General features: G+C 47.1%; 1 protein-coding gene across 1 annotated transcript in view; it reads left to right on the top strand.

The window, feature by feature from the left end:
• Nucleotides 1-24,409, top strand: part of LOC148507484 (uncharacterized) — a 94,853-nt gene that overhangs the window by 56,266 nt on the left and 14,178 nt on the right. Inside the window, 6 exon segments of the mRNA XM_088446119.1 lie at nt 740-801; nt 2,601-2,740; nt 3,171-3,227; nt 6,624-6,792; nt 9,096-9,263; nt 11,068-11,320. Coding sequence (XP_088302245.1) covers nt 740-801; nt 2,601-2,740; nt 3,171-3,227; nt 6,624-6,792; nt 9,096-9,263; nt 11,068-11,320 — 849 coding nt within the window.

Here is a 24,409-nt window from a genome sequence, read left to right as displayed (position 1 = left end):
CCGACATGCATCCAGTTATCTGAGATCCTGCAAATGGTCCTGGTCAGGGGATGTTTCTAGTTCCTGGCATATCCGCAGGCTGCATACCAGCATAACTGGCACATGTTTTACTTATCAGATGGGACTTTGGGCCTGATTCAGAGCCGCTCACACGATGTGTATGCAAATTGTGTAAGCAGTGCTCCCGCACAACAATGCATTTACACGCCCAGTATTTCTTAGAGAGAGATCACTTAGTGTATGCAGACAACCACCAGCCTGTTTTAAGACGCCCACTTGTGCATGCAATGTCCAGGAAGTGTATGCAGCCATCGGTACATCGGATGCTATCGCAGCGCTTGAGGTTGGCCATACCCTGCCACAAGCACTGCGAGCACCTCAGTATAAAAACAAACCAGGTGACGTGTACTATGATGCTGTATTATAATTATGCACACCTCTAAAATGCCATTGAGATGCTCAGGCACGTCTGCATTTGCACCTCCACTCCCCCGTTTTTAATGGCCAGCCCCTGTTACCACCTATAAACGGCTTCCCCTGTCACTGACTCTGCTGGGCTGTCTGTGCGCAGCGAGCGAATGCATTGTGAACTTTCGCTAAGGTATGCGCACATTGCATACCATCGGCAGCAGCGAGAGTATGCATCTTAGCGAGCGGGTCTGAATCAGGGCCTTTGATCATTGTTATAAGAGGTGACATTTTTTTTTCTTTTCTTATGTTTATTTTTTTTCCTGGGCAGATGAATCATTTCTATAAAATGAGAGTTCCCTACTTCATGGAAGTAAGAATCGCCTCAGTAAGGTGAGAAACAGCTACGTCTATGGTGTTCCAAAGCACAGACACACCTGCGTTCACACCACCACACCCCCGTTACCATCAACCACCCCATCACCACCAACAAATGGCTCGTCCTGTCACTCATGCTTGCCGTGCATCTGTGTACAGGGTCACATGGACTGGTCTGCGTTCGCGCACTGCGTCTTATACACATACGCAGATTGCAAACATCGGCATGCTACGTGCGAACGCAGCCTAGCGAACGGGTTTGAATCAGGCCCTTAGTTCAATGTAAGGATTCCTCAAATGAATGTTCTGCCATGACTTTAATCAAGGTACAAATCAAAGTTTTATATGGGCGATTAATAGAAAGGCAAAGCTTACGATCTCTATGGAACTAGCTAGCTATTACACTTTGTAAACAATATACAACTTTTTTGTGTCCCAAGACCTAACTATCCCTGCATTTAACCAAGAAACAAATTGTCCCTGATTGAAGCAAAAATTAAAATGCCCTCCACTGTTTTTGTCTTCTTCTGGATCTACAGAGTAGGGTTGGCCATGGAGCGCAGCCTCTAGATGCATCCAGCTGAACAAAACCATATAAATACGACTGAATTTATCTTGTCTTTCCTTAGTACATTCACAGAGAAAATGCATCCACCTCTAGATGAATCACCAGTTACTTTAAAATTGTTAGATTCCTTGACCGTTGGATGTTGCTGTTTATGAGACTGGAGTGAGTAGAATCCACTCATACTGCTTTTATACCTAAATTCCGAGTCTGACCCGGAGGTTGGAACAGAGGGTCTCATTCAGAGCCGCTCGTAAGCGGCCACTCGTTCGTTCCGAACGATGTTCGCACAACTGCGCATGTGTACGGATTGTAATACGCATGCGCGAACCAGTCAGTACGGCTGAAAATCGTGTGCTCGCTAAATAGCGAATGACGCTAATTTGAGTGACAGGATGAGGCGTATGTGTGTGATAACAGGGGAAGGTGCTTGAAAACGGGGAGTGGAGATCAGAACGCAGGCGTGCCTAAAGGTCAAAATGGGCGTTTTAAGGGTGTGCATAATTAATACAGCAGCGTCATTGCCCACGTCACTTGTTTTTTTTTTAGTCAGAACTGCTTGCAACATTGCGGTAGGAAAAACCAGCCACAAGAATAGCGAGCAGTTCAGACGCCGTTCGATGTCCTCGATTAATCTAATAAATAGCGGACATGACGTATGATGCGAGCGGCCAGGGGGCGTTTTTCCAAAATTTCGACCGCAAGTTTTGTTCGCTCGTTCAGACATAGAGGCGTGAACAGACCGCAAAGAGCGAACGGTTCATTTGAATAGCCAGCCCCTTTTTCTGAACGAGCGAGCGCAAATAGCGTCCGGCTCTGAATCAGACCCAGGGTTCCAAACCAGATCAGACCCGGAATTTAGCGGCACTGACCCAGGAAATACCCAAGTCGGCACCGTTCACACCGGAGCCAGGTCTGCAGTGACCCGACTCTTCCAGGCTTGGAACTGGACGCTTGGAGATGACGTCATATCGAAGCGCCACTGAAGCCAGCCAATCGGCTCCAGGTCATCGTGACCGGGATCGCGCCGTTTACACTGCAGGGTTTCACAGGTCATTCCCGTGTTAAACCCTGCAAGTTACCTGGGTTGGATTGCCGGTCACTTCACCAGGGAATCCAACCCTGTCCCCTTTTACACCAAGGGGCTTCCCGGGTTAACCCTGCAATAACCCGGGTTTTAGCTCTGTTGTAAAAGGGGTATTACAGAGTCTTCATTCCAATATATTATTAATTCCTCCCTCCCTCTTAGTAAAGGCAGTATCCGGGTGGATCATGGAGTACGTCTGAGTGTTGACGCTAACAGGGTCCTGGAACAACTCGCAGAGGCAGTGAAAGCGCTTTATGAACTTTTTGGACAAGCCAATTGCACTTCAGACGTGTTAAGCGAAGGTGAGTAGAGGATCATCCAGGTTAAAAAAAGAGCGTTGCATGCAACCAGAATTTTATTATATTTTAAATTCACAGATTGCAAAATAAAAAAAGGTTAATTGATAGATAATAACAAACAGCACATGAAATCCATTATAAAAGACAAGAAAATCCTGAGAAGATAACCTATTACAGAGTAACACTCAGTTAGTTCCTGAACTCTTTTGCAGCAAATCATAAAACAAATTGAGTATACCCCATAGGGAAATCCACAGCAGTTATTTGTGCATAAAGCTACATTACAGCAATAACAATTGGTGGCTGATTACTAATATTTCTTGTGATATAGCGTAATAGGCCCACGTAATAAATCCAATATTATCACATACTACTAATGGTTTGGGGGGAAAAAAAACATTCAATATGAAAATTGTAAATCTTTGATTTTCAGGTATCTTGTGCTTTAATTCAAGCAGAACGATGATCAGCAATGAAGTCGTTATATCAGGTAACTAAATGTTTATCAGTTTAGTAGAACCGGAGCAACTGATTGCTTATCTTGTATGACAGTCGTTCTCAAACTCGGTCCTCAGGACCCCACACAGTTCATGTTTTGCAGGTCACCCAGCAGGTGCACAGGTGTTGTCATTACTCACTGACACATTTTAAAAGATCCACAGGTGAAGCTAATTATTTCAATTGCGATTCTGTCATGAGACCTGGAAAACATGCACTGTTTGGGGTCCTGAGGACCGAGTTTGAGAACCTGTGTTGTATGACATAGGCATATTCCTCCGAATAATAGCATATAAAATGGTCAAATACTGTATGTATGTAATGAAAAAAAAAAGGATGGCAGGAAAGAATGCACAGTAGTTAATAGAATAAAATAAAATATTGTCAATTTTTGGGAATAACTGGGTGTTTTCTAGTTGCAACATATACCCCTTTTACACCAGAACTAAAACCCGGGTTATTGCAGGGTTAACCTGGAAGCTCCTTGGTGTAAAAGGGGACAGGGTTGGATTGTCGGGGTGGAGTGACCCGGCAATTCAATCCACGTAACCTGCAGGGTTTAGCACGGGAATAACCCGTGAAACCCTGCAGTGTAAATGGCACGATCCGGGTCACGATGACCTGGATCGTGCTGCTTGCCTGTCGATTGGCTGGCTTCAGTGGCGCTTGGAGATGACGTCATCTCCAAGCATCCACTTTAACACCGGAAGAGCCAGGTCTCTGCAGACTCGGCTCCGATGTAAACGGCGCCCACTCAGGAATATCCTGGGTCGGCCCCGGGGAAATTCCGGGTCTGATCTGGATTGGAACCCTGGTCCTGATTCAGAGACACTCGCTATTTGCGAGCGCTCGCTCTGAATCAGGGCGGATTTAAAAAAAAAAAATCAGCCTCCAGGCCGCTCACATCGCTGTGGGTTACCACCCACAGCTTGTGCGGGCGGCCTGGCGATGGTCACGATTATCGCGACCATTGGGATTGCGACGAGACACTTGTGGTAGGATCTCGTCCACCACAAGCCCCAGTGAACTTCCTGCTCTAACAGTAGGGCTGCCCACAAACAGCGGGCATTCCTTCGGGAACGCCTCCATTTGTGCAACCACCCCCCCAACCCGCCTACAAAACGGGGCGAGCTGTCGATCAACATCGACAGCCGCCCCGTCTTGTAGAGAGCCCTGGAGCGAGTGATTTCTCACTCGCTCCGGGGCTCGCACACGCCACGCATGCGTACTTCCCGACCATCGACCCGCTAGCGAGCGCTGAGCGCCCACGAGCGGGTCTGAATCAGGCCCACTGTTCCAACCTCCGGGTCAGACTCGGATTTTCGGTATTAAAGCAGTAATATTTAGTAGCAGGATTTCTATCCGTCAGTAAATTTAGTGACAATAAAAAGAAAGAAGCACATTTCAATGTTTTGTCAGTCATTTTTTATTATTTCATAAAATTGGCAGCAACATTTTCTTTTTAAGAAATAGAATTAAATATGTCTGCAGGAGTTGGGCAGCAGTTGGTTATGGGTCAGATTTATCCCTTGAACACGATCAGTACTGTAGCTGTGTGACTATCTTGGAGCCTGGTATACATAACTCATAATGTCATGGAGGGATGCAAACCACTCTCAGGCCCTCATTCAGAGGCGGTCGCAAGAAGCGATCGCTCTCTCTGAACGAGGGCGGCCGCTTCGTTAGTGGCCTCCTGGTCATTACCACCCACAGCTTAACGACCGACCAGGTTGATGGTCGCGATGGTGATCACCATCGCGACCATCGGGGCTTGTGATCAGACCCTAAGGTTGGGTCTCGGCAACCGCAAGCCCCAGGGAGCTTTCTGCTCTGATGGAGCAGGAAGCTCCCCACTGACATCACTGATGATGTCAGTGCGGCCGCCCACAAAACGGTAGGTGTTTAAGGAACACCTCCGTTTTGGAAACCACCCCCCCGGTCCGTCTACAAAACGGGGCGAGCTGTCGATCAACATCGACAGTCGCCCCTTTTGTAGCGAGCTCCGGAGCCAGAGAGTTTCTCTCTCACTCCGGGGCTTGTGCACATGCAGTGCGGCCGCTGCGCGTACGAAGGGCTACCCATCGACCCGGTTGCGAGCACATCAGTGAGAACGTCATTCTTTAGTCATTTTAGAGGTTACTGCAATTTCATTAGGATGCGGTTTATGGCAAGTAGTGCACTACTACACTCTTCCTTCATGATTCTTAAACCGGCCATACACAGTGCGATTAGAAACCTCACGATGTGTTGATGTACGATTGCCCTTGCGATCCTTCCTTTGAAAGTCTCCATACGATGTGGTCAAATAGTGTACGATTGATCGCTACGATCATGCATTCATCATAATACATCCTACACAATAGATCGCAATCTTACGTTTTTTCTGTAAGATGTACGATCCAACTATACGATGGCGGGGATGCGCAACGGCATCGCAAGCATACCAAAACAACACACGATGTGCACGATTGATCGTTATGATCGATCTAAATAGTGTACATCGTGCAAAAAATCGCACAGGTTATGGGCCGCTTTAATTTATACATGTATTTTATCATTCGTACTGTATAATTTAGGTTTTCATCTTATATTACACGCTGAACTTGTGCTGGTCCTGATTCCACAGCAGGACCAGTTCCAGCTGATACAGAAACTATGAAAGTGTCCATCTGAAAGACAATGAGGTTATTTCTCCAGTATCTAAACTTTGTAATTACATCCAGGATATTTGTGTATTTGTCACTATAGGATATTGGGTAAGCAGTGGGGTTTTGCTGAGAAAAACATACGAGCTACAGTATAAGACGATGATTCATGACTTTTGGCAGAGATTTATGTAATGCCGATATTCACCACATATCGAGCAATTGCTAGCCATTGCAAATGCGTGAAATCTGTACTGTATATGCGCAGTGATTACTTTGCGATGACGCTCACACAGAGGTTAATTCGCAAAGTAAGTGACAGGTTGTCAGCGCTTTGGGGAGGTAACAGTGTCTAGACAAACGCAGGCCTGTCGGGACCGTTTAATGTCCGTTTCATGGGCGTGCATAAATAAGCCTTCGCAGTGTGAGAGCTCTCAGTGCATCAGGAGAGCCGCAGTGTTCGAGACAGGTCAGCTTCACTCTAAAGCTGCATTGCTGCCTGGCTGCGTCGATGTTACCGATGTTTACGCTGTTGCACGTCATCGGATAGCAGTTGCGATTGCAACAGCGTAAATATCGTAAACAGGCCCTTTATGTGCAAAATGTTGTTACTTCTATTTGCACAAAAGTAGAAGAAAAATTTTGTACTGCTTCCAATATTTAAGTATTTAACCGTCTTGATGTGCGGTTCGGCCTCCATAAATGTATTTATTCAGGGATGTCTATCACTCTCTCCCCTACAGATTTCTGTTCTGAACTGGAGATAATCCCTGCAGAATTTCAGCAATATTTTTATGGTATTCGTTCCTTGAATGGCTTCTTGTGTGTGACCAACTGCAGCAGATATAACAAGGATTTCATAAACTGCAACAACGGACGGTGTATGGTCACAAACAGAGGACCCAGCTGCTAGTAGGTCCAATCTTCATTACTTCCTTCCAAATTTACTTGCACTCTACCAGAGGTCACCCATACCTTCTGTTCCTCCTATTTTGTTCCTTAAACCTCCATATAATTATTGTGTGCTAAACTCGCTAAAAATGCTCTATAGCAAATCATTTATGTTATGAGTTATGTTCCTTGTTGTTCCTCTGTTTGGCTGTTTAACAGGTTATCTAGTTCTACAAGTTATGCTGTAACAGTTTTGCATGTTTGTGCCCCAAAAATGTCCTTCTGGCTTCATTTACCAAAAACTTGAAACTACAGATCAGTAATCTAAGCAAGTAAATAAAAATAAACAAAGACATGACATTTCATATATACACTCTGGACGATGTACCCGGAGTATGTATTCATGGTGTTTGATTACTAAGCTGTGATACGTTACGACCCCTGGATCATTCTAAGCACACCGGACACATAATCTCTGGAGTCATGAGTTCAGTTCCTGGCCAGGTCCCTATCTCTGTGCAGTGCCAGCACACCATATATTCTGGTTTACACACACGGGCATGTAGGGCGCCAGCTTGCAGAGGGCGCAAATGGGAGCAAGACAAATGTTCCTTGCACACAGCTATCTGGCCGGGATGCAATCAGGAAACCGGCTGTCTTAATGCCGACAACCGGCTTCCCGACTGCTTTATCCCGGTGAGGGTTAAATGACAGGCATCTATAACTAGACGCCTGTCATTTTCCCGACGCCGGGAGACAGGCGCCCGGCATCCCGATCGAAGGGATGCTGGGCGCCGAGAGCGGACAGCCGCGGGGGGGGGGAGGGTTAGGTTTAGGCACCCGGGGGGGACTTAGGGTTAGGCACCCCCCGGTTAGGTTAGTATTTACTTACCTACGGACAATCTGGATTTCTAGTGCTGTCGGGCTTCCGCTGCCGGGATCTCTGCTTTAGTCGGCCTGCCGCAGACGGGATTTGAACTGACGGCCAGAGGGACGGCGGTATTTCATACCGATTCCATCTGGCCAGCTCCCAGTGTGCAGGACTCAAAAGAAGAATCCCGGGGCCAAGGCTATTCCAACTTTGCCAAATGCTTCCTGCACGCAGGTACGCAGCCTCCCCCTTCCCTCAGCAACAGCAAGGTGGGAGGGCGGCATACACTCAGTGTGTGTTCACCAGCTGTGATAGAGTCCGCCTTCCCTGTCTGTGTGGAGTTTGTATCTTCTCTCCATGTTTGCGTGTGTTTCCTACGGGTACTCTAGGCTCCTGCCACAATCTAAAAAACTCATGCGTAGGTCAATTGGCAGGTGACTGCTGTGAATGATTAATATTCTCTGTTCATTGCTGCACAATAATAATAATAATAATAATAATAATAATAATAATAATAATAATAATATGTCATGTTGTGCATAAAAGTCAATACATAATCCATTATGGATGAATTTGCAAATTAAACTAGAGATCTTCCCATATATGACCCCTCCCGTCTCTTATTAGATAATAAGCATCTGGTAGTTTTATGGATTTAGCTATTGTAGATCTTATTTTTAGAATCTGAATGAACCCACTGTGCCCTTAGGGCCTGATTCAGAGCCGGACGCTATTTGCGCTCGCTCGTTCAGAAAAAGGGGCCGGCTATTTAAATTGAGCGCTCGCTCTTTGCGGTCTGTTGACACCTCTATGTCTGAACGAGCGTCCGAAACATGCGCTCGCTATTTTGTAAAGACGCCCCTTGGCCGCTCACATCATACGTCATCTCCGCTATTTATTAGATTAATCGAGTACATCGAACGGCGTCTGAACTGCTCGCTATTCTTGTGGTAGCATTTTCCTACCGCAATCATGCGAGCAGTTCTGGCTATAAGACACCCAACTGACGTGGTCGGTGACGCTGCTTTGTTAATTATGCACACCCTTAAAACGCCCGTTTTGACCGTTTGGCACGCCTGCGTTCTGATCTCCACTCCCCGTTTTCAAGCACCTTCCCCTGTTACCACCCACAAAAGCCTCATCCTGTCACTCAAATTAGCAGGCATTCGCTATTTTGCGAGCACACAATTTCTGACCGCACTGACTGGTTGGTGCATGCGCATTACAACCCATACGCATGCGCAGATGTGCGAACATCGCTCAGAGCGAACGAGCGGCCACTTACGAGCGGCTCTGAATCAGGCCCTTAGAACCAACAGAAATCTTTCCAAGCCCTTTTTATATAACGTCACATATTTAATCACGGCTCTTCTGTCCTGTCCTTCACCTTATTCCTCTGTGTTGACCTCTTCATCTATATACTTACACCTGATTTCCCTCTTCCTTCCCGTAGTTGCGGATCATCAAGCCAGTTCTGGTACACGGGGGCAAAATGCCAGGTGGCTATCAGCAAGCCTGGTATCTACGGAGGAGTGGCTGCCAGCTGTGCCGTGCTTCTCATTATCATCTGTACGCTTGCTCTCCTCCTTTGCCGTCAGCAGCGTGCCCTTGACAAACGAAAGTAAGTACAAATGTTCAACTGTGTTTAATGTGGATGTAAAGTTTAAAGGTGCGCACACACACAACGATTTTTTGAACGATTTAACTATAACGACGTTGTTATCGTTAAATCGTTCATCTTTTTGAGGTGAACGATGAACGATAATCGTTCATGCGCCTTCACGTTTGTAGCTCATCGCCCAATCTGACTGTCCAACAAACGATTTTCATTCAGAAAATCATTCATGTTGTGCAGAATGAACGATAAACGATGAACAATTTCCATTCACTGTATGCATGATTAAAAAAATCGTTCATCATTTTTGAAAATCGGTCATTATTTTAGTAACCAACGATTTTTAGTGAACGATTTTCGTTCACTTTTTCAAGGGAAAATCTGAACGAAAATCGTTCACTAAAATCTTTGGTTACTAACATCGTTGTGTGTGTATGCAGCTAAAGGGCTCATGTACTATAGGGCAAAAAAGTGCAGGCCTACAGCATGCAAATATATATTTTTGCACAGATTGCCTAGTTTTATGGTAGTCTCATGGTGGCTTTATAAGATCTTACATAAAAACAAGATTTTATTTTGTCACTAGTGGGATAATATTATGGGACAAGATTATTTGAATTCATTCATACAATGGAAAAGCCATATATTAGTGCGGGGACAGAATTTAACAAGCTCCGAAAAATACAATATTTTCGTTACCTTGACCGTGGGAGCATTCGCCATCTTCAGATGGCGTTTACTCTCGCTTGCGTCTTGCAACCCGCTCCTTCCCTATGGGAAGGAGTCCCGGGTTGAAAAGAGGAATCCGAAAGACGCAGTGAAGCACTTCGGGGAGACAGGTGATTTTCAGATCAGCTGTCACCGCGCCGGAGCAATGATGAATTGCTCCGGTGCTCGCGTCGAGTTAGTATGTTAAATATCGGGGTCCCCCTGATAATTAAAATAATGAATAGACCTCTTAGTCTTTCTGACTTAAATTACCAAAAGTGGGTTTATGGGTTAGTCATCTCAAAGACAATGATTATCTCCCTTTTTTTGTTGTTGTTCCTAACAAAACAGTTTTTTTAGGTTTTACAGTTTTAGGTGGTTTTAGGGATGGCAGTCGGGATGTTGACGGTCGAAATGCCAACCATCGGCATCCCGACTGTCTAATCCCAGCAGGGGTCTACTGACAGGTGCTGAAATCCTGACACCTGTCATTTTAGCTACATCGGGAGCCCGACACCCGGCATACCGATCAAAGGTAAGCCGGGCGCCGGGAGCAGACAGACGCAGGGGGAGGGTTAGGTTAGGGGCTCCCGGGGGGGACTTAGGGTTAGGCACCCTACCCGGGAGACTTAGGTTTAGGCTGCGGGGAAGGGGGGGTTAGGGTTGGGCACTTACAGGGGTGGGGGTTAGGGATAGGAACTTGGGGAGGAGGTTAGGGTTAGGCACCCCTAAATGGGGGTTAAGCTTAGCGGGGGGTTAGGTTAGTGAATACTTTAAAAACTTACCTGTCGGGATCTTCACTGCCGGTCTTCCAGCGTCCGGCGGTATTTCATACCGATCCCGGTTTTAGGGTATTCTGTAGTAATATCAGTGGGTACTTAGCACTTTGTTATGGCTGTATACATTTTATTTGAGTAGAGGTGACGAGTGGAGGTTTGCATACAATTTAGAGATGTGTCCTCATACACCAATTATTTTTGCGGTAAATGATGCTATACACATGGTACTGCTTAGAGACTGCAATATGGGGCCTGATTCAGGTTGGATCGCAAGTGCGAAAACTATGAAAGCTTAAGCTAATACACTACTCTGTTTTCCACAGGTTAATAGATTCTGAGACAAGCTGGCATATGGATGACCGGGATTTTAGTGATCCTAATCCTGCTTATATCACAGAGAGTGAGACCCCTTCACCAATGACTGCCCCAGCCGATCACATCCCAGTGATACCTTCTGAGAGTCCTGTTGCCTTTAGAACTTCCCTATCCCCTGGGTCAGTGATGGGGTCTCTGAGCGATTGTTCGGGCAGTGACAGTTTCCGTCTGACATTGGAGAATGTGATTGCACATGAAAAGGTGAGTTGTAGAGTGGAAATGTTTGCATTGCACATAGCAAATGCCAAAAAATAACTTACAGTACGTTATCCACAGAAACAGAGAGCGGGTTGCTGCACGGTGAGAAATGGGGTCAAACCCCAAGCCCCGAAATGCGATGCACTGCGGGGCTTGGTTCCAGTGGGTAACGCCATTTTTCTGATGGCATTATCCATAGAAGCCTTTGGGCTTCTTTCTGCAGAGTGTGGTGAGAGGGATCCGATCAGATCCTTCCTAGCACCCAACCGCAGCGCGCATAAAATCCCGGATGCCATCATAGACCTCGAAATTCCTCCATCGCGAAGGACTGCTCTTACCGAGAGAGCGGTCGTTTGTGGTGATTGCCATGCAAGCCGGCGTTACCATCAGCAACCCACCCCGGCTTCCCATGGGAGAAATTTTGAATTGGCAGTGATAGTCTTTTTTAACCGAGGTCTTATAAGACTGCCTTATAGACGACATTAGTGGTTTTTCCTCATGGCGTCAACATGAAAAGATTTAGTTTTGTCGTGACACGCAAAAGGGCCACGTAACGCTGTCCATGAGAAAATCAGTCTCCACTTAGGTCAACTACAGCCACGTTACGTGTCTGTCCCTGTGCTTTATTTATTGTCTTGCCGAAGCAGAGTCATACCGGGAATTGGACTCGTTTGAAATGAAAGAATAATTTTTCACATAAATGAAATAGTAACGGCAATAAAAGAGAAAAACTGACATTTTGTATCAGTAAACAGGGCGGACAGGGCAGCGTAAGCCAAGAAATCGCTCGGGCGTCCGTTCTTTCATTGGCTTGCTTCACTAAATTCATCACTGCTCAGCTCCCTGTTGTCATCCATTAATGTGTCATTCACCTAAACCTTCCACCACACATGCTCTATAGAATAGTGACAACTGCATCAAAGTACGTCCAGTGGTTCTCGAGATTACCCGAACACACAGACAGACGCCTACCAGGGACTTTATTTGATACTATTTATAGATACATATTGAAATCCATGTGTTGTTATTTATTATTACTCTCCGACCCTTCAGTCAGGGATTGTTGGGATGCCTTTCTCCACTGAATCATATTAATGGATCTAACAAGGAAATATAAAAAGTATTCTATGTTTCTGCCTTGTTAGTCCTCATTTATGTCTACTCATTAGCTGTCCTCAGCATTTGAGAGCTGAAAGTAAGTGGAACAACTGAGGGTCTGATTCAGAGCCGGACGCTCTGACCAGAGCGCTCGCTCTGAATCAGGGCCGGGCTTCCTAAAGTTGGAGCGGCCTCTTGGATGCTCGTATAGCTGTGGGTTACCACCCACAGCTTATGCAAGCGTCCATGATGATGGTCGCGATGGTCAAGAAGACCCTGCGGCAGGGTCTCGGTGACTGCAAGCCCTGGAGTGATTTTGGCTCTATCAGAGCCAAAATCACTCCCACTGACATCACTAGTGATGTCAGTGGGGCCGGACCCAGACGGTAGGCGTTCCCACGGGAACGCCTCCGTCTGGCAGCCACGCCCCTGGCACGCCCACCAAAGGGGGCGTGCTGTCACTCACCATCGACAGCACGCCTCCTTTGGTGCGAGACCCCGAGCGACGGCTTCCCCGTCGCTCGCCGGGTCTCGCGCATGCGCACTTGGGCACCATCGACCCGCTTGCGAGCATACAGCGCTAACGAGCGGGTCTGAATGAGACCCTGATACCCTTAGTACAGGGGGTAAATTTACTAAGAATTGAGTTTGGTGGAGATGCCAATCTCAGGAGAGTTTCGGCATGATTTTCAACTCGCTAATTGACTAAAGGCAAAGTCGGGTGAGTTAAAGAGAGATTCCTCTCTTCTCACTCGTACAACTCGGGTGAGATAGCAAACTCGAATCTTATCACCATCTGGCAAACTCGGAAGTACTTTTCACCTAAAAGTTGCAGCTTGCAAATTTACCAAGAATCGAGATGCCTGCAAACCAGGGGCTGGCTGGCAACTTTCAGCCTAGGGGGCAAACAAGAGCAAGTGGCCCAGTTTTTCTACCAGTGAACGGAATTTTAAAAATGGGCGTGGCAATAATGTTGGAGGTGTGGTTTGCATAATGTGGGTATGGTTTAAATAGCAAATGAAATAGGGAAAATTGCTATGACAAAGAGCTATAAACAAATATATCAAGTACCAGCCCCATATGACCAATGCTGGGTGCACACTGACAGATATATCGCCTGTTCTATTGAACGGGCAATATATTTGTAGAGCATGATCGGTGAGTGTGTAAAAATTATATGTCTATTAACTGTGTCATTCACAGACATATCGCATCAGCCCTGCAGCACAGCTGATGCCGATATATCTGAATGTTTTGACGCCAATACTGGCCCAAAGCATTCAGTCTGCTCTATATCCTTCAGGTAAAATCATGTGCTGTCCTGACTCTGGTGTCTCGCAGTCACAGGGGGAAGCTGTACAGTATGTCTGGGTGTCCCTCTCCTTGTGTGGACTGGGCTGCTGGAGACATGTTGTGGGAGCCCTGGGTACCACACTCTATTGTGTGTGCCTCCCAGGGGCTGGGTTGAGCAGCTGCGCCCGGTCCTTTGTGCCACCTCCCTTTTTACGTTGTGTGTGTCTGCTGTGGAAAAGGCGGGGTGCACATCTATCACAAAACGGGCAGGTTGCATTTCACCATTAACAAAATGGACAGTGGAAACTCACACACACACACACATACATACATATACATATATATATATATATATATATATAGTGTTCGCTCTAGCTCCGGCGTGAAGCAGGGCGCCGGAGCTAGAGAGGACACTTTCGTGACCGAGAAGGGGGCATGGTCATCGAAAAGGGGGCGTGTCTATAAGACTCGTCCCCTTTTCGTCACTCTTGGGGGCGTGCCCGGCACTTACACACACGCCGGGCAGCCCCCAAGCCCTGCAGACAGGGAGAATAGATGCCAGGCGCATGCGCCCGGCGTCTATTCTCCGGCGGTGACCGGGTCACCGCCCATTTCTTCACCCGCGGGACACTGCGACCCGCGGGTGAAGACAGTTCCCGCAGGCTGTTAGGGCAGGGCGCTTTTTGCCTTCCAGAAAGAGGGCAGGGCGCTGCGCCCCGCTAATACAGCCTAGTGGGAACGCTATATATATATATATATTAGGGGTGAGCGGGTTCGGATTTCTGAAATCCGAACCCCCCCGAGCCCCCCCGATCCGAGTCCGATCCGAGTCAGGCTCGACTTTTCCCGCCTGACTCGGATCTGACATCGAGGCAAAACGTCATCATCCCGCCTTCCGAGTCTCGCGGGTTTTGGATCCTATATAAGGTACCCGCGTCGGCGCCATTTTCTCACTCGGCTGTGGACAGTGAAGAGGGAGGGTGGGAGTTAGTGCTGTGTAGTGTAGTGTAGTGTAGTGCTGCTGTTGTCCACTACTTCAAAGTCCATAGGGGCTGGCTGTGTTGTGCTGTGCTGCTGTTGTTAATAGGGGCTGTGTCCACTACTTCAAAGTCCATAGGGGCTGGCTGGACTGTGTTGTGCAGTCAGTTCTCCATAGGGGCTGTGTCCACTCCAAAGTCCTGTGCAGTGTCCCAGTCCTAAAGGGGTGCTGTAGTGTTGTCCAGGGGGTGCTCTGTCCATCAGGGGTGCTCCCCCCAAGTGCTAAAAAAATAATATATTTTCTGTGTTTGTGAATTGTGTGCGCAGTAGCCGCACGTGCATCAACAAAGTAGTGCCAAGCGTGCGCCTGTGTCATAAGTAAAGGGCCGGCTGGCTTGACCGTTAAGGGTGCTGTAACCCCCGAAAGTACACTCCAGTCCAAACCAAAAAAAAAATTATTTTCTGTGTTTGTGAATTGTGTGCGCAGTAGCCGCACGTGCATCAACAAAGTAGTGCCAAGCGTGCGCCTGTGTCATAAGTAAAGGGCCGGCTGGCTTGACCGTTAAGGGTGCTGTAACCCCCGAAAGTACACTCCAGTCCAAACCAAAAAAAAAATTATTTTCTGTGTTTGTGAATTGTGTGCGCAGTAGCCGCACGTGCATCAACAAAGTAGTGCCAAGCGTGCGCCTGTGTCATAAGTAAAGGGCCGGCTGGCTTGACCGTTAAGGGTGCTGTAACCCCCGAAAGTACACTCCAGTCCAAACCTAAAAAAAAATTATTTTCTGTGTTTGTGAATTGTGTGCGCAGTAGCCGCACGTGCATCAACAAAGTAGTGCCAAGCGTGCGCCTGTGTCATAAGTAAAGGGCCGGCTGGCTTGACCGTTAAAGGGTGCTGTAACCCCCGAAAGTACACTCCAGTCCAAACCAAAAAAAAATTATTTTCTGTGTTTGTGAATTGTGTGCGCAGTAGCCGCACGTGCATCAACAAAGTAGTGCCAAGCGTGCGCCTGTGTCATAAGTAAAGGGCCGGCTGGCTTGACCGTTAAGGGTGCTGTAACCCCCGAAAGTACACTCCAGTCCAAACCAAAAAAAAAATTATTTTCTGTGTTTGTGAATTGTGTGCGCAGTAGCCGCACGTGCATCAACAAAGTAGTGCCAAGCGTGCGCCTGTGTCATAAGTAAAGGGCCGGCTGGCTTGACCGTTAAGGGTGCTGTAACCCCCGAAAGTACACTCCAGTCCAAACCTAAAAAAAAATTATTTTCTGTGTTTGTGAATTGTGTGCGCAGTAGCCGCACGTGCATCAACAAAGTAGTGCCAAGCGTGCGCCTGTGTCATAAGTAAACGGCCGGCTGGCTTGACCGTTAAAGGGTGCTGTAACCCCCGAAAGTACACTCCAGTCCAAACCAAAAAAAAATTATTTTCTGTGTTTGTGAATTGTGTGCGCAGTAGCCGCACGTGCATCAACAAAGTAGTGCCAAGCGTGCGCCTGTGTCATAAGTAAAGGGCCGGCTGGCTTGACCGTTAAGGGTGCTGTAACCCCCGAAAGTACACTCCTGTCCAAACCTAAAAAAAAATTATTTTCTGTGTTTGTGAATTGTGTGCGCAGTAGCCGCACGTGCATCAACAAAGTAGTGCCAAGAGTGCCCCTGTGTCATAAGTAAAGGGCCGGCTGGCTTGACCGTTAAAGGGTGCTGTAACCCCCGAAAGTACACTCCAGTCCAAACCAAAAAAAAATTATTTTCTGTGTTTGTGAATTGTGTGCGCAGTAGCCGCACGTGCATCAACAAAGTAGTGCCAAGCGTGCGCCTGTGTCATAAGTAAAGGGCCGGCTGGCTTGACCGTTAAAGGGTGCTGTAACCCCTGAAAGTACACTCCAGTCCAAACCAAAAAAAAATTATTTTCTGTGTTTGTGAATTGTGTGCGCAGTAGCCGCACGTGCATCAACAAAGTAGTGTCAAGCGTGCGCCTGTGTCATAAGTAAAGGGCCGGCTGGCTTGACCGTTAAGGGTGCTGTAACCCCCGAAAGTACACTCCAGTCCAAACCAAAAAAAAAATTATTTTCTGTGTTTGTGAATTGTGTGCGCAGTAGCCGCACGTGCATCAACAAAGTAGTGCCAAGCGTGCGCCTGTGTCATAAGTAAAGGGCCGGCTGGCTTGACCGTTAAGGGTGCTGTAACCCCCGAAAGTACACTCCAGTCCAAACCAAAAAAAAAATTATTTTCTGTGTTTGTGAATTGTGTGCGCAGTAGCCGCACGTGCATCAACAAAGTAGTGCCAAGCGTGCGCCTGTGTCATAAGTAAAGGGCCGGCTGGCTTGACCGTTAAGGGTGCTGTAACCCCCGAAAGTACACTCCAGTCCAAACCTAAAAAAAAATTATTTTCTGTGTTTGTGAATTGTGTGCGCAGTAGCCGCACGTGCATCAACAAAGTAGTGCCAAGAGTGCCCCTGTGTCATAAGTAAAGGGCCGGCTGGCTTGACCGTTAAAGGGTGCTGTAACCCCCGAAAGTACACTCCAGTCCAAACCAAAAAAAAATTATTTTCTGTGTTTGTGAATTGTGTGCGCAGTAGCCGCACGTGCATCAACAAAGTAGTGCCAAGCGTGCGCCTGTGTCATAAGTAAAGGGCCGGCTGGCTTGACCGTTAAAGGGTGCTGTAACCCCTGAAAGTACACTCCAGTCCAAACCAAAAAAAAATTATTTTCTGTGTTTGTGAATTGTGTGCGCAGTAGCCGCACGTGCATCAACAAAGTAGTGTCAAGCGTGCGCCTGTGTCATAAGTAAAGGGCCGGCTGGCTTGACCGTTAAGGGTGCTGTAACCCCCGAAAGTACACTCCAGTCCAAACCAAAAAAAAAATTATTTTCTGTGTTTGTGAATTGTGTGCGCAGTAGCCGCACGTGCATCAACAAAGTAGTGCCAAGCGTGCGCCTGTGTCATAAGTAAAGGGCCGGCTGGCTTGACCGTTAAGGGTGCTGTAACCCCCGAAAGTACACTCCAGTCCAAACCAAAAAAAAAATTATTTTCTGTGTTTGTGAATTGTGTGCGCAGTAGCCGCACGTGCATCAACAAAGTAGTGCCAAGCGTGCGCCTGTGTCATAAGTAAAGGGCCGGCTGGCTTGACCGTTAAGGGTGCTGTAACCCCCGAAAGTACACTCCAGTCCAAACCTAAAAAAAAATTATTTTCTGTGTTTGTGAATTGTGTGCGCAGTAGCCGCACGTGCATCAACAAAGTAGTGCCAAGCGTGCGCCTGTGTCATAAGTAAAGGGCCGGCTGGCTTGACCGTTAAAGGGTGCTGTAACCCCCGAAAGTACACTCCAGTCCAAACCAAAAAAAAATTATTTTCTGTGTTTGTGAATTGTGTGCGCAGTAGCCGCACGTGCATCAACAAAGTAGTGCCAAGCGTGCGCCTGTGTCATAAGTAAAGGGCCGGCTGGCTTGACCGTTAAGGGTGCTGTAACCCCCGAAAGTACACTCCAGTCCAAACCAAAAAAAATTTATTTTCTGTGTTTGTGAATTGTGTGCGCAGTAGCCGCACGTGCATCAACAAAGTAGTGCCAAGCGTGCGCCTGTGTCATAAGTAAAGGGCCGGCTGGCTTGACCGTTAAAGGGTGCTGTAACCCCCAAAGTACACTCCAGTCCAAACCAAAAAAAAATTATTTTCTGTGTTTGTGAATTGTGTGCGCAGTAGCCGCACGTGCATCAACAAAGTAGTGCCAAGAGTGCGCCTGTGTCATAAGTAAAGGGCCGGCTGGCTTGACCGTTAAAGGGTGCTGTAACCCACAAAGTACACTCCAGTCCGAACCAAAAAAAAATTTATTTTCTGTGTTTAGCCGCACGTATATATCAAATCGATATAACATAAATGGAGGACCAAACTTTCTCCGATAAAAATAAAATAGAGAAAGATCAAGAACCACTTCCTCCTAGTGCTGAAGCTGCTGCCACTAGTCATGACATAGACGATAACATGCCATCAACGTCGTCTGCCAAGGCCGATGCCCAATGTCATAGTAGAGGGCACATACAATCCCAAATGGCAAAGTTCAGGAAAATGACCTTGAAAAAGACATTTAAATCAGCTGAAGAGAAACGTAAACTTGCCAATATGCCATTTACGACACGGAGTGGCAAGGAACGGCTAAGGTCGATCCCTAGTATGTTCATGACTAGTGGTTCAGCTTCACATGACGATGGAAGCACTCCTCCCACTAAAAAAATCAAAAGAGTTAAGCTGGCAAAAGCACAGCGAAGAACTGTGCTTTCTAAGAAGATATCACAAATCCCCAAAGAGAGTCCAAGTGTGGTGGTGGTTGCGATGCCTGACCTTCCCAGCACTGGACGGGAAGAGGTGGCTCTTTCCACCATTTGCACGCCCCCTGCAAGTGCTGAAAGGAGCACCCACAGTCCACTTGCTGATATGCAAATTGAAGATGTCACTGTTGAAGTACAACAGGATGAGGATACTGGTGTAGCTGGCGCTGAGGAGGAAGTTGGCGAGGAGGATTCTGATGGTGATGTGGTTTGTTTAAATCAGGCTCCGGGGGAGACAGTTGTTGTCCGTGGGATGAAAAAGCCCATCACGGTCATGCCTGGGCAGAAGACCAAACATTCCACCTCTTTGGTCTGGCAATATTTCTATCCAAATCCGGACAACAACTGTCTTGCCATATGTACCATATGTAAAGGTGAAATAAGTAGGGGTAGGGACGTCAACCACCTAGGAACATCCTCCCTTATACGGCACCTGCAGCGCGTTCATAAAAAGTTACTGTCAAGTTCAGAAACTTTGGCTCAGACCGTAAGCAGTCCAGGGACACCTAAATCCCGTTGTCCTGTTGTATCCAAGCGCCTGCAAACCACACCGTCAACTCCCTCCTCGTCAATTTCCTCCTTAGTCAGGATCGGAAGTAGTCCTGCAGGCCATATCACTGGCATGACTGACTCTCCTATCCGGGATTCCTCCGGAGGATCCTGCATTGCTACGCCTACTGCTGCCGCTGCTGCTGTTGCTGCTGCTGCTGGGAGTCGTTCATCATCCCAGAGAGGAAGTAGGAACACCACTACTTTTACTAAACAATTGACCCTCCAACAGTCCTTAGCGAGGAGGATGAAGTACGACAGCAGTCATCCTGAAGCAAAACGTATAACTGAGGCCTTGACTGCTATGTTGGTGTTAGACGTGCGTCCGGTATCCGCCATTAGTGCAGTGGGATTTAGACAATTGATGGAGGTAGTGTGTCCCCGGTTCCAAATCCCGTCTAGATTCCACTTCACTAGGCAGGCGATACCGAGACTGTACAGAAACGTCAGAAAAAGTGTCCTCAGTGTCCTGAAAAATGCCGTTGTACACAATGTCCACTTAACCACGGACATGTGGACAAGTGGAACAGGGCAGACTAAGGACTATATGACTGTGACAGCCCACTGGGTAGATGTATCACCTTACGCAGCAACAGCAGCAGCGTCACCAGTAGCAGCATCTCAGAAACGCCAGCTCGTTACAAGGCAGGCTACGCTGTGTATCACCGGTTTCAGTAAGAGGCACACCGCCGACAACCTCTTAGAGAAACTGAGGGAAATCATCGCCCAGTGGCTTACCCCACTTAGACTCTCCTGGGGATTTGTGATATCTGACAACGCCACCAATATTGTGCGGGCATTACATCTGGGCAAATTCCAGCACGTCCCATGTTTTGCTCACACAATAAACTTGGTGGTGCAGAATTTTCTGAAAAGCGACAGGGGCGTGCAGGAGACGCTTTGGGTGGCCCGAAAAATTTCTGGCCACTTTCGCCATTCAGCGACTGCGTGCCGAAGACTGGAGCGCCAGCAAACACTCTTGAACCTGCCCCGCCATCACCTGAAGCAAGAGGTTGTGACGCGGTGGAACTCAACCCTCTATATGCTTCAGAGGATGGAGGAGCAGCAAAAGGCCATACAAGCCTATACATCCACCTATGACATAGGCAAAGGAGGGGGTATGCACCTGACTCAAGCGCAGTGGAGAATGATTTCCGTGTTGTGCAAGGTTCTTCAGCCCTTCGAACTTGCCACACGTGAAGTCAGTTCAGACACTGCCAGCTTGAGTCAGGTCATTCCCCTCATCAGGCTTTTGCAGAAGCAGCTGGAGAAAGTGAAGGAGGAGCTAAGACGGAGCGATTCCGCTCGGCATGTGGGACTTGTGGATGAAGCCCTTCATTCGCTTTGCCAGGATTCCAGGGTGGTCAATCTGTTGAAATCAGACCACTACATTTTGGCCACCGTGCTCGATCCTAGGTTTAAAGCCTATGTGGTGTCTCTCTTTCCGGCCGACACAAGCCTGCAGAGGTGCAAAGACCTGCTGGTGAACACACTGTCAGCTGAAGCGGAACGTGACACGTCAACGGCTCCTTCTTCATTTTCTCCCGCAACTGGGGCTGCCAGGAAAAAACTTAGGTATCCTAAGCAACCCGCTGGCGGTGATGCAGGGCAGGCAGGACCAAGTTTGGACATCTGGTCCGGACTGAAGGACCTGGCAACAATTTCTGACATGTCTACTGTCACTGCATATGATACTGTCACCATTGACAGAATGGTGGAGGATTACATCGGTGACAGCATCCAAGTAGGCATGTCAGACAGTCCATACCTGTACTGGCAGGAAAAAGAGGCAATTTGGAGGCCCCTGTACAAACTGGCTCTATTTTACCTGAGTTGCCCCCCCTCCAGTGTGTACTCCGAAAGAGTGTTTAGTGCAGCCGGGAACCTTGTCAGCGAAAGGCGTAGGAGGTTGCTTCCACAGAATGTGGAGAAGATGATGTTCATCAAAATGAATTATCAGCTCTTCCAGGGAGACCAGCCTCCAGAAGGTACAGAGGGACCTGTGGTGGTGGATTCAAGTGGGGACGAGTTAATACTTTGTGAGGATGAGGATGTACACACTGAAGAGGGTGAGGAATCGGTGGATGAGGAGGATGAGGATGACATCTTGCCTCCGTAGAGCCAGTTTGTGCAGGGACACATTAATTGCCAGCTTGTTTTGTGGGGGCCCAAACGAACCAATCATTTCAGCCACAGTTGTGTGGCAGACCCTGGCGCTGAAATGATTGATTTGTTAAAGTGTGCATGTCCTGTTTATACAACATAAGGGTGGGTGGGAGGGCCCAAGGACAATTCCATCTTGCACCTCTTTTTTTCTTTGCATTATGTACAGTTTGGGGCCTAGTTTTTCTAACTGCCATCCTGCCTGCCACTGCAGTGTCACTCCTAGATGGGTCACGTGTTTGTGCCGCCCACTCGTGTCGCTTAGCATAGTCATCCAGCTACCTCGGTGCAACCTTTTGGACATAAAAACACTATTGTGAGGTGTGAGGTGTTCAGAATAGACTGGAAATGAGTGGAAATTAAGGTTATTGAGGTTAATAATAGCATAGGAGCAGAAAAACCTACAAATTCTGTGATTTTAGCTGTTTTTATGCTTTTTTTCAAAAAAATACAGATCCAAAACACAAAACCCAGAACCCAAAACACGGAAGGGTGGTTTTGGCAAAACCAATCCAGATCCAAAACACGAAGAAAGATCCAGATCCAAAACCAAAACACAAAACACGAAAAGTGGCCGGTGCACACCCCTAATATATATATATATATAACTTTTGGCAGCACTCCCAATCTGTGTGCAGTTAAGGTGGTCCGGTGCCCTCCTAGGTATGCACAAAGCAGAGGATCCACAATGTAGAGAATGGCAGGCGGCACTCAGATAATAAATTCCAGGACACGGCTGGATACAAAGATTCAACGTTTCGAGACATTATTGTCTCGTCATCAGGATAAGAAACATACAAAAGAACTAACCTTATATACCTCCACCATCACCACGTGCAACGTCAGCAGCCGGGAGTCGCGAGAGACGCATCTTAATGATGTCACTCGCAGAAACCCACAGCCATGGAAGCAGTAAGCACCCGCTGTAAACAGCGTCCATCGTGTGCGCACACACATAAAAACATATACAGGCAGACAACAAGGCACATGCAACATGGTCTATAATATAATATAATGCATCCCCATATACCAGGTAATACAGCAAAGGCAACAAAAAATATATACATAATACATTACATACACTAAGGACTCGTTAGATACTACAACAGGGATAGAGATAGTTTAAACAGTGGTCATCTCACCACACATGCATGAAGTACTCACATGGACAATGAAGTCCCATACTTTCATTCAGTCCCATGGTGATCCACAGCTTAACAACTTGCCGGCTCGATCACCCCGGCGTACAGATCAAGTGGAAACATAAATTCCTTGTGGGATCAGACGTTTACAGAAGAGGAGTACTTTTGATCCGATGTCTCAGAATGCATCTATAAAAACGTTTTCTCTCTTGTTGGGTAACAGGGTGGAGGCAGCGTTGAATAGCAATGCTGAGACACCTGGTGGGTCTTATAAAAATTATAATCATTAGAATAAAACTGAACGTGATGCATTAAGAGATTTGTCCAGATATACTGATATTATAATACGCCCCGCGACTCCCGGCTGCTGACGTTGCACGTGGTGATGGTGGAGGTATATAAGGTTAGTTCTTTTGTATATTTCTTATCCTGATGACGAGACAATAAAGTCTCGAAACGTTGAATCTTTGTATCCAGCCGTGTCCTGTAATTTATTATCTGAGTTCTCGTTCTTTTTTTTTTTTCTCTCTCTCTCTCATACAGACAGACACAAACAGACAGACACAGACAGACACATACAGACAGACAGACACATACAGACAGACAGACACATACAGACAGACACATACAGACAGACAGACACATAGAGACACATACAGACAGACACATACAGACAGACACATACAGACAGACACATACAGACAGACAGACACATACAGACAGACACAGACAGACAAACACATACAGACAGACACAGACAGACAGACACATACAGACAGACACATACAGACACATACAGACACATACAGACAGACACATACATACACATACAGACAGACAGACACATACAGACACAGACAGACAGACAGACACATACAGACACATACAGACAGACAGACAGACAGACACATACAGACAGACAGACACAGACAGACAGACACATACAGACAGACACAGACAGACAGACACAGACAGACAGACACAGACAGACACAGACAGACAGACACATACAGACACATACAGACAGACACAGACAGACAGACACATACAGGCAGACACAGACAGACAGACACATACAGACAGACACATACAGACAGACAGACAGACACATACAGACACATACAGACAGACAGACAGACACATACAGACACATACAGACAGACACATACAGACAGACAGACACATACAGACAGACACATACAGACAGACAGACACATACAGACACATACATACAGACACATACATACAGACAGACACATACAGACAGACACAGACAGACACATACAGACAGACACATACAGACAGACAGACACATACAGAAAGATAAAAACACGCATACAGACACACGCATACAGACACACATACAGACAGACACACATACAGACAGCCAGACACACACACATACAGACACACACGCATACAGACACACACATAGAAAGACGCACACAGAAAGACACACGCATACTGACAGACACACATACAGACACACGCATACAGACAGACACACTTACAGACAAACCCACACACGCATACAGTCAGACAGACACACACAGACAGA

The sequence above is a fragment of the Taudactylus pleione genome, unplaced genomic scaffold (genome assembly GCF_031769625.1).
Source record: "Taudactylus pleione unplaced genomic scaffold, aTauple2 ptg000393l, whole genome shotgun sequence".
NCBI lineage: Eukaryota > Metazoa > Chordata > Amphibia > Anura > Myobatrachidae > Taudactylus > Taudactylus pleione.
Note: the sequence above shows the minus strand (reverse complement) of the source record. Positions and strands in the feature narration are given on the sequence as shown.